The sequence below is a fragment of the Ruditapes philippinarum genome, unplaced genomic scaffold (genome assembly GCF_026571515.1).
Source record: "Ruditapes philippinarum isolate M1 unplaced genomic scaffold, ASM2657151v2 ctg591_1_1_1_1, whole genome shotgun sequence".
Classification (NCBI taxonomy): Eukaryota; Metazoa; Mollusca; class Bivalvia; order Venerida; family Veneridae; genus Ruditapes; species Ruditapes philippinarum.
The window spans coordinates 73,127-89,347 of NW_026859721.1; the positions used below are offsets into that span (position 1 = coordinate 73,127).

Here is a 16,221-nt window from a genome sequence, read left to right on the forward strand (position 1 = left end):
AAGTATTTTCATTTTTTGCACGGTAATTTTTTTGAAGGTATATAACTTAGAAAAGATAACCGATAAGGTGATTTTTGTAAGTAGGCACTTGAATTTAATATTAAACACTCAAGTTGCATCTTTAAATAACTCTAGAAGAAAAAAGTTGTGTTTATCAAAACATAATTTATTCCCTCTGTAATTGCAACGTTTAACTCGATTGAAATATAACGCTAAAAACGTTTGCAATTTTTTAAATAATTAACCAACATTGGTATTGATTAAAGTATATAAACAACACAAATGTTGTTTTTCTATGGTAACACTAAAGATATCATCCCGAGGTTAATCCTTTTAACACTATTTACTTTTTACTGTTGCGAACATTTCCGGCTGCCAAAGTCACTCTGGTGATAACTCTTTGTAGTCTTCTTTAAAAAAAAGGCTGACTCGAGAAAAAAGGCGGCTATTTTTGTTTTTAGAAAATAAACAACGTTTAACAGCGGTTAAAATGTATTGTTACCCATGCAACCGTATACATTTCTTAGTAACTTGGCACACTAGCATCAGAAGTAAGAATATTTCCCATTGGTCAGCGATAACTTTCCATTTCAAAAAATGATGCCTCTTTATTATTGGCCGGCTAACTTTTTAACTACCATCTTAAAATCCCCAATTTGACGAGAGATAATTCCAAAAACCGAAGATAGACATATCAGTTTAATATATTCAACATGAAAAGGTTGAAATATGCCTTTTTGAATCGCGTCCTGGGATCGGCTTTTTTATTTGACATAACCTTGGCTTTTTGAAAAATGTAATTAAAAACAGTTTTACGGTTAAGACGTGTTATTACTTGTTTAATATTTGTCAAAACGTATATAAATACTATTATGTACTTGCAATGATATTCAATGATAAAAAAACCTGTTTTTTGTGTTTGTTATATTTGAATCTCCTTATCCTACACTCATTTTGTACGTCAACTCGGAACATAGCCTTGATTCAGGAAATAAATAAGGGTTATTGTTACGCGTTGTGCTCTTTCGTCGGACGGACGGACACAAAACAATCACTTACCTTTCCAATGTTTGGTTAATTATAAGATGATTAAGCAATTATTCTCAGTTTTGGGAAATAGAAATATAAAGCTTATGGTGTATTCACATAGAAAAACTCTTTAAGACAAGTTTAAAATTCACAGTGTTATTGTCAGTGTTAACTTGTCATTATGATTTATTTATATTTGTTAATAGTTTCAATAAATCATAAACAGGTCTATAACTGAATCTGGTTAGCTAGAACGATAATTACATCTTTTAAAAAATTAAAAGATATTCTTTATAATTTGATAACCGATCAATCCAGATTGATTCCGAATCTCTGTTTTACGAAACGTATGTATCGTCTGATACGTGTACGTGCGTTATTATGTGATATGTCTGTAACTTATTAGATAAATGAATTAAACCACAATGATATACACTACTGAAACTTATTATGACCTTTGAGTAGAGGCAGTATATATTTACAATACTACTTGTTTAAGATGTAATGAATTTAAACGTGTTTATATTGTGCAAAAACTCTTAGATGATTAAATCAGAAAATTTATTTCTTCAAGACTTTCTAATGAACTTTTAAGATAAGTTCTTGTCTAGTTTCAAATGTTTATTAAAAAAGCGGTTTATATCCGTTGGTTAGGAACGGAACATCACGAGCCTTTGTCTACCTTCATTCCAAATAACAAAATACATCCCAGGACAACTTTATTATCTTACCAATAAATGCATTTATAATCTTTATTAATATGGGTTTGACGTAATAATTCAACTTATGTTTGCCAATATGGTTAGATCAATGTTAAAATCATTGACATACCACAAAGGACAAACATAAACGGAACAGCAAGAATGGATGTATGGCGATATTTAAATACCTGGAATACGCTTAGGGAAGGGCAGCAGTGAGCGTTTCAAAAGTACAAAATCAACGCAAGTTATACAATTAACACGATCTTTAAAGATAAGCTTTATTATATGCTATTTATTCATTTAAGTTAAAAAATACAAAGCTACGAGTATATATAATTAAGGTATTAGGACCCTAATTGGCAATATCAGGAACTAAAAAATTTACATCATAGGTCTGATGTATACCTTAAAGTACACCTGTATGCAAATTTAAACAAAGTTTACCGTATGGAAATCAAGTTATGGCCACTTTTCTGAACTCAAGCTAGGATGTTATGAGGGCCCTTTTTTAGAAATGAGCAACCTTTAAATAATCTGCAATAACATTCTAATGAAAAATGTTTTCCCATTAATTTGTGGTAAGAAACAAATAGTACCATTCAGCTAACAATCCACATAAGCACAATTATGGCTTCTACTTAAAATTTATGAAATCTGTATAAAAATGTTACCCTACCCCACCCATTTTTACCACATGTCTGACCGTTTATCTACTTAAATTCACGCAAATGAGTGCCTGTTTTCAAAATTTCCCTAAATTTTTAAAACAGTATATTGGTTGATCTTGTAAAATATGAAATACTTTTACCGTCTAGTTTTGATTATAATACACTTTGAAAATATCAGGTACCATATTTATTACTAGATTTAGCATAATTTAGCCAATAAATACCTTAAAAAATCAAAATTAAACACTTTTTTTCCAAATGGGACATGAGAGATACATAAATAATGTTAAAAGAAAAAAAGTTGACCCTTCTGGGGATTGAACCAATGGCCCTCATTTTCATTGTAGTTAACAGCAGTTCTAGCCTATTTGAATACTCTTCAAAGCGGAGATAATGCATTAGGATGCTAATACCTTAGATACTTTGATAATATCTATAAAGATTCAATTCAATTCAAATAGTTTATTTACGTCTCATCACATGTCCAACACATATATCACAATCAAAATAGATAAAACTGGTAAAAGTACATATGCCATTCAATATAGAATTATATGAGACATGTAAGCAAAGCTTACGTCTATAGGTAAATATAATAAAAGATCATATTTACATACTTACATGATTATATACTATACACACTTATAATAAAAGAATTTGGAATGCTGTGAATCTATTATTTTTAAGCTTTCATATTCCTACTAATGTGTCTAAAAGTCTATATATATAAACAATTCACTAGTCTGATGTACAACAATTCTAATGAAAGTTAAGAGAAATAAAAACTAAAATGTATAATAATGAAATAAATTCAATCTGTAAGATTCACAACACTCTATCTTACAATACCTACTTAATAAAAGGAATAGCTACCTACAATAAAGTAAAAGACGTCTATGTTTTAAAATATTAAAGCATGCTTTGGCTGTAAACTTAGTCATACATGGATTAACAAAAACGTTATGCATTTTCTCCACATCAGATAAGTTGTCAAAATTATTAACAATTGTTCTCGCAAATTCAAATAGGTCTTCCCTGAATTGTAAATAGAGTGGACAGAGTAACATTACATGTACCTCATCTTCTACGGTATCAGTACAGTTAAAACAAGTTCTTTCTTGTACTGACAGATTTTCATACCTCCCCGTTTCCAATCTTATCGGTGCAACACCGCATCTAAATAATGCCATAGCTCTTCGATAATGAAAAGGCAAATGTTGTTTTACATAAGTTTCAGTGTCAAAAACATTCTTGAACATTCTATATGTTCTTAGCTTATTTCTACCATTTCCTGATATTGATGACACACGCTCTACTGATTGTTTCCATTTATTAACTTCTACCTCAATTTTTTTTCCTCAATTTTTGTTACAATTGCTTTAGTATTCACTTGATTTGTGTTAAAATAAATCTAGTCTTCAAAATTAATACTCTGTCACATTTCAGTAATTCGAAAAAAAATATTCTTACACCTAATACTAGCTACTGATCTTGACCAATTAAAGACTTTTTATTCAATCTTGAGTCATGCATATTTAACATTCTACAGTGTTGTCTTACAGCGCCCCATTGCTGAACTATCAGTGGCTTCCAGCCCATCTCACCCAGGACTGCTGAATTTGGGGTGTATTTACCTACCCCTAGAAAATAGCGCATTGCCCTATTATGGATAGCATTTATACACGAATATGACTTATCTCCCAATATCGGGGCTGCATAGCTAATAACAGGCCTGACAATTGAATCATAAAGTTTTGTAAAGGTAGAGAACTGAAAGCCACCAAAAGTTTTACGTTTGGAAATAATAAGACCAAGTGCTCTTCCTGCAAAGACTTTAAGCAATTTCAGCAAAATTCAAAAATTCATTTAAAATAACACCAAGATACTTATAACTATGTGCAAAAGGTATCATTGTAGAACCTATACTAAAAACATGATTTGTTAAGACACAACTAATTGTTCTGAAATGAACTACATTTGACTTATCCCCATTAACACTCATTTTATTATTAATACACCAGACACTGAGAATGTCAAGCAAACTTTGTAAATCCCTAGCAGATTCAGCAATAAGCACAACATCGTCTGCATATAGTAAAATAATGATGATATCATCATTGAATTTAACTCCTATACCTGATTCTTTAATAACCGTAACTAAGTCATTGATATAAAAATTAAATAAAATTGGCGACAAAGGACAGCCTTGTTTAAGACCGCATTTGACTTCAAACCAACGAGAATCAAACCCATTTAGTCTTACGCAACATTTAACATCTTTATAAAGCGACATAACCGCTTGAAAAAGTTTGCCTTGTAGTCCACATTTTTCTATTTTCGTCCACAACAAAGGTCTTGGGACAAAATCATATGCTTTTCTAAAATCTATAAATGCTGTAAATGTACTTTCTTTCAAAAGTTTTCTTTTTTCTATAATATTGGTTAATGTTTGTACATGGTCAATAGTACTTTTACCTTTTATAAACCCATTCTGCTCATCATAAATAATTTCATTTGATATACACCATTTTTTTATACGTTCATTTAATACACTCCAGTAAATGTTATAAATGGAAGGAGCTAAAGTGATACCTCTGTATGATAGAGGATCTCTAGGGTCAGATGTTGATGATTTTGGAACTGGTGTTATAATTCCTTTGGACCAGGCAGATGGTACCTAACTACTTCAAAAGGTATCTTATTCATTCTTTCATTTCCAATTCCAATCTCACCAATTTCTTTCCAAAAATCATTTGTGTTCTTATCAATAAGATCATCAATTTTATTTTGGGCATGAGATACATAGCTTCTCTTAGTCGATTGGACACAACGGTCAAAAAGCCTTCTCTTTTCAACATATTGTTGTTTTAACTTTTTCTTTTCATGTGAAGTAGATTTCAACCATGATTTTTTCAGATTTACTCATATCAGACCACAAAACAGACAATTCATTAGTCCACCACGGCTTACTGGTTCGTAATTTTTTATTTGTGCGCCTGGATGTGGTGAATTTAACACATTTATGTTGTAACTTCTCTGTCATTTCTACATTAAATATTTCAACTAGATTTTCATAAGCTAAATCAAGTTTTGTTTGAGAATTATTCACATTGTCTAAAGAAATAATCAATTCATTTAGCTTTTGTACAACAACATTTCCTGATAAAAAATCATCAGGGACATTTTTTGTATCATAGATAATTTTATTTAATGTAATGTTTTCATCCGTACAAACATCATCATATGATTCACTACTAATATTTAATGACAGTTTCCACCGCAAAAAAGAATGATCAGGCTTTACAGTGTTCGAACTAATGTTAGAGACAATTCCGGTGTCAGACATTAAATCTGTTGTTTTAATAACTTCAAAATTATTAAACTTATTCAAATTTTCATATGGGACTAGACAAAAATCTACACATGATGCTCCTTGTGGACCAATAAATGTAAAATCATTGTTAATAGAATTTCTTCCATTTAAAATGCAATAATTTATATCTACTAAACAATCAGTTAAAACATTTCCATAACTGTTAAGAGTAAAATCTAAAACATCTCGTTCTGGGATATCATCAATCCCTGGTATATAGTCAAGGTTATCTGAACAACGACTGTTAAAATCCCCACAAATATACATGAGAGACATATCACGCTGATAAGTGTGTACTTGACACATTATATTTTCATAAAAATCATACACATCAATTTGCATTGTAGAATTTTGGGGAGGTAAGTAACAAACACATATACCTATCTTAACCGTAACATCATTTTTATATTCTAATTTCAACCATAAAATTCCCTCAAAATTATTATCTAAAATTTCACAATTAAAATCTGTTAAAATTGAATTCTTTATAAGAAAGCCAACACCACCTGAGCCGGTTTTAGATTTCTTATGAAGATTTTTTCTATTCTGACCAAACCATTTATAGCCATCAATACATATGTTTTCATTATTTTTTAAATGAGTCTCAGCCACTCCAATGATGTCACAATTACAGAAATTTATACAAGTTTCTCTTAATTTATAACTATCTGATGCTTTATTAATGTTCCAGCCTCTAATATTCCAAAAGCCGCATGCTAACTCCTAGTGTTTCCTACTATGTCCTCGTGCTTGTCTCCAGTCATTGCCATTAGCTTGCCTGTTTGAGTTTTGTTGTCTGTTAAAAGAATGCCTATTGTTATTGTCATGGTCGTTGTTATGACGATTGTTATGGCTACCTCTTTCATTTCTATTATCATAATACGTTTTTTCATTGTATCTATTGTTTCGCTCACTTTCACCATTCCTATCATGGCTGTTTCTGTCATTTTCCCTCACACTATCACGATGAGATTTCACAGTGACTCTGGAACCACGTATATCAAGATTTTGGAAATTGCCACTTTTCATACTATCAATGATTTTTTTAAGGTTGTTTGCATGTGTTCTTTCCTCTTTACTTTGGTCACCATGAATGTACACTTTAGCATATTGACTATGATTTCTAAGAGAACTCTTTACCTTCATAACAGATGACTTATCTTCACTGCACGACATGCGTGTCACTATCACTCTGGGTCCTGAACTTCTACCACCATCTGACACTCCTTTCCTTTCAGCTAGAACTGCCTTCACTGGGAGTTTTAAACCATGCTTAAAAATGTTATTGACCTTCTGAATTGTGTCCTCACTAGTCGTAATTTAAATAATCTAAAGGTAAAATTATGTTGTTTTCATGTTTTTGCATGTAAACATAATACAATTTCCCAGAACAAAATATCATCTTGCTTATGTGGGTTTTAACTGTTGAACAATTATTTCGTGCATTCGCCAATCTTTTCTAAGGACCTATCAAACCTATATTTGTTTTATATAGCTATTTAGAAGTATTACTTTCTCCGAAAAAAAAAACAAAAAAAAAAAACCAATATTTTAAATTATGAACAGCAGATACACATGCAAAGATTTATAAATGTTAAACTACGGGCATACGTTAAAGCTAACGAGAGCACAAAGGCGGGGTTATGTACGCCAGAATGAGTAATAAAATAATCTTAGAATAAAGATAGAGACCCGAACAAGAAACTTATATTTTATCTTAATTATCCTTTATATGATAGTATATGACCTCCAATATAGAGGCATTTTTCAAACTAAAGTGAATACATAAGGCTAGTGACTCCCATGGCAGGGCCAATTTTGATCTGATAGACATAATTATTGTAACTTTTACAGAAATCTACAAACTGATTCTACATACAAAATATCAAAGCAACAATAAGACTTAAATGTGTTTTTCTATGTAAGTTCATTATATCAAGTAATCCCCGGGATGGGGCCAATTTTAATCTCAGGAAGCCCAAATCTGTGTTCTGCACATCGTCTCCTTATAAGTTATAAAAAGTTTTTTTTTTTTTATATCGGGAGCGGACACAAAATTTTGAAATTGATATATAATGACTAAGTGTGACCATGGCATTTTGACCCGAGAAAGGTCAAACCTGCACTCTGCATATCGTCTAGTTACGGTTAATATTTCTGCAAAGTAGTTTCAATTTCCTTTTAGCGGTTCAAAAGATACAGACCGAAATTGAAACCTGCTAACAACCGAACGGACGACCAAAGGCATAACACTATATACCAACATTTTGTAGGGCTATAAAACATAAAAACACATAAGGAAAAGTCTTGTTTTTTGTACAAAGCATTGTTTTCATTTCAGAATACTTATACTCAGAAATTACATATTTGTAATATCAATAAAACATGATTTTACAGTTAAAAACTAGAATTGGTAAAATGTTAATCTGCAAATGTATACTGGATTTAAATAAACAATAGAAAAAATCATAAACGTTTATGTCTAGGCAAATAGTTTTTGTTTCCATTTGATGATATCTTGTATCATAAGCTGCTATATATCTTTTGCATTATATATATTTTTAGACATAAATTTACGATCTGATTGCGATTTAAAGCAATCGCTAACTTTCCCTGTCCAAAAGAACATACTGCAGTGCCATACGTTTGGCCGGTATTATAAATATTTGCTTACTTTGCCCGGGTTTCAAAAAATGAAACTGTTTTGCATCATATATATTTTTAGGCATTAATTCCAAGGTCTGACTGCAATATCAAGCAGTTGATACCTTTCCCTGTAGAAACGGATACAATGCGATGCTCTACGTTTGACAGGCATTACAGATATTTGGTTCCAAACGGCTCGCTGTGCCAGGTCACAAGAAATGAAACTGTTTTACAATTCCACTGCGTCGAAGGTTTCTGGAAACTTTCAAAAGGAACAGGTCATATTTCATTATATCATTGTTATCGTTATGATTATAAAAATACATTGTATTACTGGAAAATTATAGCCTATGTTTCAAAACTTGATTTTAAAATCAAGTACGCTAAACTAAGTACATTATTAAGAAGGACAAGAATGATAGGCAAATTAAAGTTGAATGAAAACATAGGAGAATTTTATTATTAATCTTTGAAAACTCGTGATATGTTTTAATGGAAAATCTGTTTACTTATTATTTCTAATATCCTTTTTATCGGTTCCTAAAACATTTTGTGTGATACTTGTCCAATTGGCAGGTCACATTTTCAAATACTTCATATGTGCTGTAGAATTCAGAGTTAAATAAAAAAATATATTGTAATAAAATATAATGCAACTGTACATAATAACCTCAAATAAATTCAAACCTAAGCGATGAAGGGCAAGTAGTCAACAGTCAGTCACTTTAAATCTTTAAATAATGCTTATTCATATGTGACTTCTTATTTGCAGACTCCCATCTGCGACCAAAACGATTTATAATCGAAGCTATAGCAGCTGCTGCAGGTGTAGTTTTAGCAGGAGTAGCAGTTGGTAATGTGATTTATTGTTTTTTTAAACATGGAAACATGAAATGTGAAGAAGAAAGTAAGTAATTTTAATCTTTTCCAGCTTTTAAAATTAGTGTTTATACGAAAAGAACAACAACAAATATTTTATCATTCAATTTTATGAAGAATTCTGGTTGTTTAAACGTCAGTTTACTAGTAATTCTTTTTTAATTGACAGTGAAGCTTTGTTTAAAAACCATGCAACGTTGATAAGCGTTAAAGTATATAACTTGCAACTATCTTAAAATTGATTCAACTAACGGGGAACGCGATTATATCCATGTTTATTGAATTAATTGATTAATTAATAAATATTTTTATTAAAGATTTTAGCTCGGTATGTCTATTTCTTTTTGTGGTTATTCGGCAACATTGATTAAAATATTTTATGTGTTGAATGTGAGATACTGCATAATCTGCTTCTAGGGAGCATAACATATTCTAAATTGTTTGCCATGACCGAACTCAGTGAAACCTTGTCAGCAAAATGTTCACCAATATGTTTTTTTTTCTTGTTTTATGGATATTTTGTCTATTTTTTACACTACTAAATATAAGTTACTATAAAGTGCTTTGTCGCAAGTATAAGTTGTTATCCCGTTCTTCATCTATGCATTGTTATATTATCGGAATAATTAAATTGGAAACTATTGTATGCTGCCCAGGCTCTGTCAGAAGACGCAATTATATTCAGTTTTAATTGTTTCATGAACTCGGTATTTTTTATTGCTGTTGCTGATTTCTTCTTTCTAGAATTATAAAGGAGTGTTACATAAAAAAGTGTTAAATCTGTACAAGAATTCTTTCTTTAGAATCGAAATTCTACAAAACAGTTAATACCTTTTAAGAACTCTTTCTCATATACAAAAATAAATGATCAGTTTGTTATTAAAGCAAAAAAACTTGAAGCACCAACGTACACTGTTTGTCCTCCCTCTGATATCCAGTCAGTGTATATAGCCGACAAAAAGAAAAAGACGGTAAATGTCACTTGGACAGATCCTTCTGCAACGGATGATAAAGCAGTAGTTTCGTATGTATATTGTGATTGTATGAAACATAAAATATTAAAACATCTCTTTGTAACATGTTCTTTTATACACTCAATTAAGATCATTTGAATTTTAACCATATTGAATCATTTGGTAAAAGATTCGACTATTTGAATGATATAATCTTTTCATGAAAAGGAATACTAAAATATATTTGTAGCACAATTTATTATAACCTGATACTAATCTATTTAAGGTGCATAATATATTATAATATTAAGATGCATGTTTTCGAAGATTAAAAGTCAATAAGAAAGTACATTTAACATTATAGAAATGAACAGACTGTTGGTGTTAGGAAAGGCGATCCGTTTCCAGGATCACCGAATGAAGGGCAATCTCACACTATTATTTATACAGCCAAAGACGAACATGAACTTACAGCCATGTGCAGTTTTTCATTTCATGTTAAATGTAGGTAAATGTATGTATAAAGCTATGACTTGTGTATTCAAATGGTTTATGAACATTTCAGAAAGTATTATTGTTCATAATTTAGTTCCGCCAGCTTAGCTTAATAGAGACTGAATCGATCTTTTAATTTAGGGGCTCAGGCGAGGCAAAATTTCTCTATAAAAACTGATTTCTGACATTTACTCCTATGTTCATTTGTCTTTTATTTCTGATTCAGAGATCATAACTAGAAGGTAACTTGTGGAGAGATTGGTAAAAACCGCCGTAAAAATCTAACAAACAAACCAACCAAACAAACAAATTATTTAGTATAAGATCAGTTACAAACCAAAACACGCAAAATAATATTATGATTATAACTTTCAAAAGGTATAAAATGTTTATAAACATTCAATCTAAAGTGCTTGAATGGATCACTTCTTTATGATTATAATTGATGTTATATTTAAGATTTAGCATGTAATGAGCCACCAATTCCGATGAATGGACGGAAGGTCTCGTGCCCAGACGGTTATATCTACGGTGGAGAATGCACGTTTGAATGTTTTGATGGATATGAACTGGTTGGTAGTGGTAAAACAACATGTCAGCAGAACGAAATTTGGGATAACTCACCAATATGTAAAAGTAATATTACTGCAGTTGCTACCTATCTAAACTTCAGTTTATATGAAGACTCTAGCTTATGTCACAAATGTTGAAACTGCTTAAAGGCACGTTATGCCTCAGACCAATTTATTTTTACTTTTTTAGAAATGGTAAAAATGACTCTTATAAAGTTCAAATAATGGTTTCAGAGTATGTTAGATGCTGGTCACTTGAAAATAGCACTAAATGTCAAAATATTTGCTATAAAAATGGCATAGGCAGCAGAAGAAAGACAAGAAAATCGGGTATTTGACCAATGAGTATTCTTTTGGAAACAATGAAAGGACACCAAAAATAAAATAGTTTTTAAGGTATAAGAATAAAAACATTCCGGGGCATAATAAGCCTTTAACCGAAGACTGAACTATGATTAGGAAATATTCTTATTTGACTGTGTTAAAAATATAAAAATAAATGTTATGTTAGATACAATCTAGTGATTTTATCCGCTTTGTTGTAATGTGTCAGTTAATAAAACATTTACATAGTTTTATGATTAAATAATCTATAATTTGAAATAATTCAAATGTTATATCATTGCAGAAGTGACATGCAGCCCTCCATTTACCACTACTAATGGAATTGTTACGTGTGATGATACCATTTATGAATTTGAGGATGATTGTCTGTTCTCATGTGATGATGGATTTAGACTGAATGGACCATCAAAAATGACATGTAGGGCTAATAAGACATGGTCGGTAGACAGCAACAATGTCAAATGCGTTGGTTTGTATAATTTCTGTTTTGTTTGCATAATTTTTATTTTGTTCTATCATCATGTGTTGTATTTGTTTGCTCATATATACATATATTTGTTATTCCTATAGTGATTATTTATATAACGCTATATAAAAAGATCAACGATTATAACACATTATCTTAGAAGGTAGTTTAAAGTTTGATATATTTTAACTCTTACGAACTCCCTTAAAGCGCAATAAGAAATCAGTATATATACAACATACGATGTTATACGAGAATATCTTTGAAAAACATAACATTTAAAGCGAATATATATTTATGAGAATTATATTTATAATGGAAAGTATCTAATACTACAAATAATAACATTGAAAATACCTAGTATCAGACATAACAAGAAACCGTGAAAGAATTATACATGGATGTTGTTTGCAAGTTTAAGACACATGCTCTGATATTTCTTATATTTATACAGCAGGTAATAAAATGTTCTAGAACAAAATAATATTTTCCCCCTTATCAATACCCATACAAAAGCACTCTGAACTATTTCAACCAATATTTTATTATAAAATTTATCCAAAATGATACATTTGTGTTATTTTTTTATCAATATTTGAAATACCTTTGAAAACAAAAATTTGACTAATGTAGACCAATTCACTTTGATACTACTCTATTATATATACATTTGTCAGTATAAGTATTTTGATGGGGGCTGCGTCCTGTGAACGTTGTTTTTGCCTTGTGGATCTTTATTATCGTCTTTGGCAGTAGATGCTGGAAACAATTATGAAAGTTACAAAATATAATATTTCTTGTTTTTGACTGATGTTGAATCATTTGCAGATGATGAACCCCCTATCATTTCTTGCCAGACCACTCAGTTATTCTACGCTGATCGTGGTACATTTAACACCTCTGTCACATGGATTGTTCCAACGGCTACTGACAACGTTGATAGAAATGTGTCCGTATTGCAAACATCTGGTCCTGAACTAGGAGACATTTTGTCAGAGGGTTTTCATTCGGTGATGTATAAAGTCACAGACAGTGCTGGCAATTCCTTCGCAGCGCTATCTGAATGTACAATAGTTTTAGACGTTAAAGGTAAATGTATGACGTTAACTCATTGCAATTATATTGTAGAAAATATGGTTTTTTAGTATTGCACCATTTGTTAACATGAAAACAATTGTCGTTGAATTAAAGAAGCAATTAATGGTATCAAGCTCAATTTTATTGATATGTTTTTTTTAATATAAAATCTATAATCAGTTTTAAAAAATATATTGTTTCGATAACTTTATTTTCAATTCTCCAAAAAACTTTAAACATAGAATATGTTTGTTATTTTCTACACATGGATATTGTACAGAAATAGAATAAAATGTTTCGGAACAAAATATCATGTTTAGGATTTAACCGGTATTTTGAAAGTATTCTTTTTTTAAATTAAATTAAATAAATTGAATAATTGAATCAGAAATATAGATTTATACACTTTAAGAATACCACCATGTTCAGAGAATTTGTGTAGAAGGATAACTTTTATAGCATGATTTCAGTTGCATCTATTATGTTCATTTAAATACAATTTATATAAATATTGATGGCGGATGAGTCGTTTCAAGACCTGGGGATGATTACATTGATCAGTAATTGATTTGATAACAACTAATTTCAGATTTTATTGCAATTGATTATTATTGATTACTAAGACTTGCCTCTGTAATCAATTAAATTACAATTACTTTAAGAGAGTAATTGATTGATAATTGATTACATTCAAAGTAAAGTAGACTCCCTACTTCAGACCACCCCTGAATTAAGACCACCCCGTGAATAAGACTACTTGTACAAGGTTCTTTATGTAAAGGGTTACATAATCCAGAATTAAGAACAACATTAGCCACCTGATTCAGTCCAAATGCTTTGCTTTAGACAATTATTGAGACCACTGATATTAAAGTCAACACCTATCTAGATCTTTAATTTGTTGTTATGATCTGCTTGAATGCTTTGCATGACACTTAATTTCACAAGGTGTGAAAAGCTGTTATTATTGGGTTTTTTGTATGAAATAAGATGAGAAGGTCAATTTTAGTGGTTTAATGTTGCATTCAGCAAATTTATTTTGTGAAGAATTATTTTTAATTGATAGGTGATTCATGTTCATCATACAATAATTGATATTGAAATCTGACCAAAGATAATTTAATGTTTAATTTCTTCAGAAATATGTTTTTCTCTCAACAGATATCATAGCATACTTTTATTGTGTCTTCTATATTGTATTTGTAGCTTAAAATACATACTGTTTTTTTCCCATACAAAATGACTAAAACAGACCATGTTCATAAAGTATGTAAGCAATGCTAAGAATATTCACAATTAAGACCACCCCATAATTAAGATCACTTTGGTCCAGCCCAGATGATGGTCATTATTAAGGGCTTTTACTGTAAATATGTAAAACAAAAGTTTAACTGTATCTTGTAAAATAAAGGCATCCTTTGGATTAAAATAGTTGTCTGTTAAATCTGAAAGTAATCAATGTCAATCAAATTGTAATCATAATTACTGACTGAATTTTAGCTGTAATTGATTAATTACAATTAAAGTAATCAATTTTGGGCAATATAATTAATTACATGATGATTATAGTGTAATCTTTTAATTGATTAAAAAATCAATGATTACAATTAATGATTATCCCAGCTATGGTCGCTTCGCTTTGGAAGCGTGGTTGCCCTCGAATTTTTGAAGAAGGTAATAGTGATGAAAACATAATTTCATTGAATTGGTAATAAAAAGTTTTATCATTTTTATTTGGAAACAAAGAATAAAAACTAACCGATAGTTATTTAATCAGTGCAATCAGTTCATATGCAAAGTAGCAAAGTTTGATTCCTTTACGGTACTGACAGCAAAAAAAGAAAAAATGTACATAAAAATCGGTTCTATTAGCGTTTTAAGTAAATATGTCTTGAAGTTGTGATTAAAAAGATGCTAAACAACGGTATGCCTTGCTTAGAATATAAACACGTTCATTTTATGACTATAATGGGGGTTTTGTCACACTAAAATGTCACTATGCAACCATGTATTTCATTTATTCAGTGATCAAATGTTTCACTGGTCCAACGGATTCTTTAAGCAACTCCCGTTTCATGATGTACAACTGCAGCGATACGTTATTTTATAATGGTGTTTCCTGTATACTTTACTGTGACCTTAACTTGCCATTGATGGCACTAACCTAGTAACATGTGAACGTGATGGATTGACCGACAAAGGGAAATGGAGTTGGGGACAGGAATTTTCTCCGTTCTGTGAAGGTATTTTATTTATTCATTTTAATTAATTTACACGTTTCTCTTTAAGCTCATGTTTTTTTAGCCAAAAAGGGCAAAAAGACGGACAATTAAGTAAAAAATATAATTTTTCTTACTTTATTTCAACAAGACTGCATACACAACCTGCCAATAATCTAAATACACATGTAAGTTGTTTCTTTCGAAAAGGTTAGATTATTATGAAGAATTATAATTACAAATGAAAGATGACGCCTGCTTAGAACTCATAATCGATTGAATGTATGTGTTTTTTGTAATTGCTTTTTTGTTTGATTTTGAATTTTAATATAAGTTTAAGCTAGTTATTTTTGATTTGCGAGATTTGCAAGAGAATCACGTAAGATAATAGCTTCCGTGTTGTTAAGAGATGCTGTTTTATTTATCAGCTTATGAATGAAACTTCAAATTGCATAAAGGCTAACCCAATCAAATATGTCTTTATCATTTTTGCCAACGTTCTACAGTGGTGGATTGTCCGCCAATAGACCCGCCTTCACATGGCAGTTTAACGACTGACTCTATAAACGCTCGACCTCTCCACATCATGTCTTGTCAAAAAGGATATGATATTCCGTCTGTGGGAACACAATTCCAAGGGAGGCTATCGTGTCAAGATAGTGGAAATTGGTTTCCTTTAGACGATTTTCCTGACTGTATAGGTATGTAAATGATTGCAATCAAACGTCTTTTTGGATTGTAAATGTTTATTTCTGAATAATTAAATAATACATTTGTTACAATATCTTACTGCTT

The 16,221-nt window shown here is 30.6% G+C and overlaps 1 protein-coding gene across 1 annotated transcript in view; it reads left to right on the forward strand.

The window, feature by feature from the left end:
- Positions 1–16,221, forward strand: part of LOC132757619 (sushi, von Willebrand factor type A, EGF and pentraxin domain-containing protein 1-like) — a 31,627-nt gene that overhangs the window by 1,304 nt on the left and 14,102 nt on the right. Inside the window, exons 2-11 of the mRNA XM_060748941.1 lie at positions 8,500–8,698; positions 9,193–9,327; positions 10,185–10,323; positions 10,617–10,756; positions 11,207–11,383; positions 11,948–12,133; positions 12,959–13,219; positions 15,233–15,374; positions 15,512–15,540; positions 15,933–16,127. Coding sequence (XP_060604924.1) covers positions 8,500–8,698; positions 9,193–9,327; positions 10,185–10,323; positions 10,617–10,756; positions 11,207–11,383; positions 11,948–12,133; positions 12,959–13,219; positions 15,233–15,374; positions 15,512–15,540; positions 15,933–16,127 — 1,603 coding nt within the window. The remainder of the gene's footprint in view (positions 1–8,499; positions 8,699–9,192; positions 9,328–10,184; positions 10,324–10,616; positions 10,757–11,206; positions 11,384–11,947; positions 12,134–12,958; positions 13,220–15,232; positions 15,375–15,511; positions 15,541–15,932; positions 16,128–16,221) is intronic.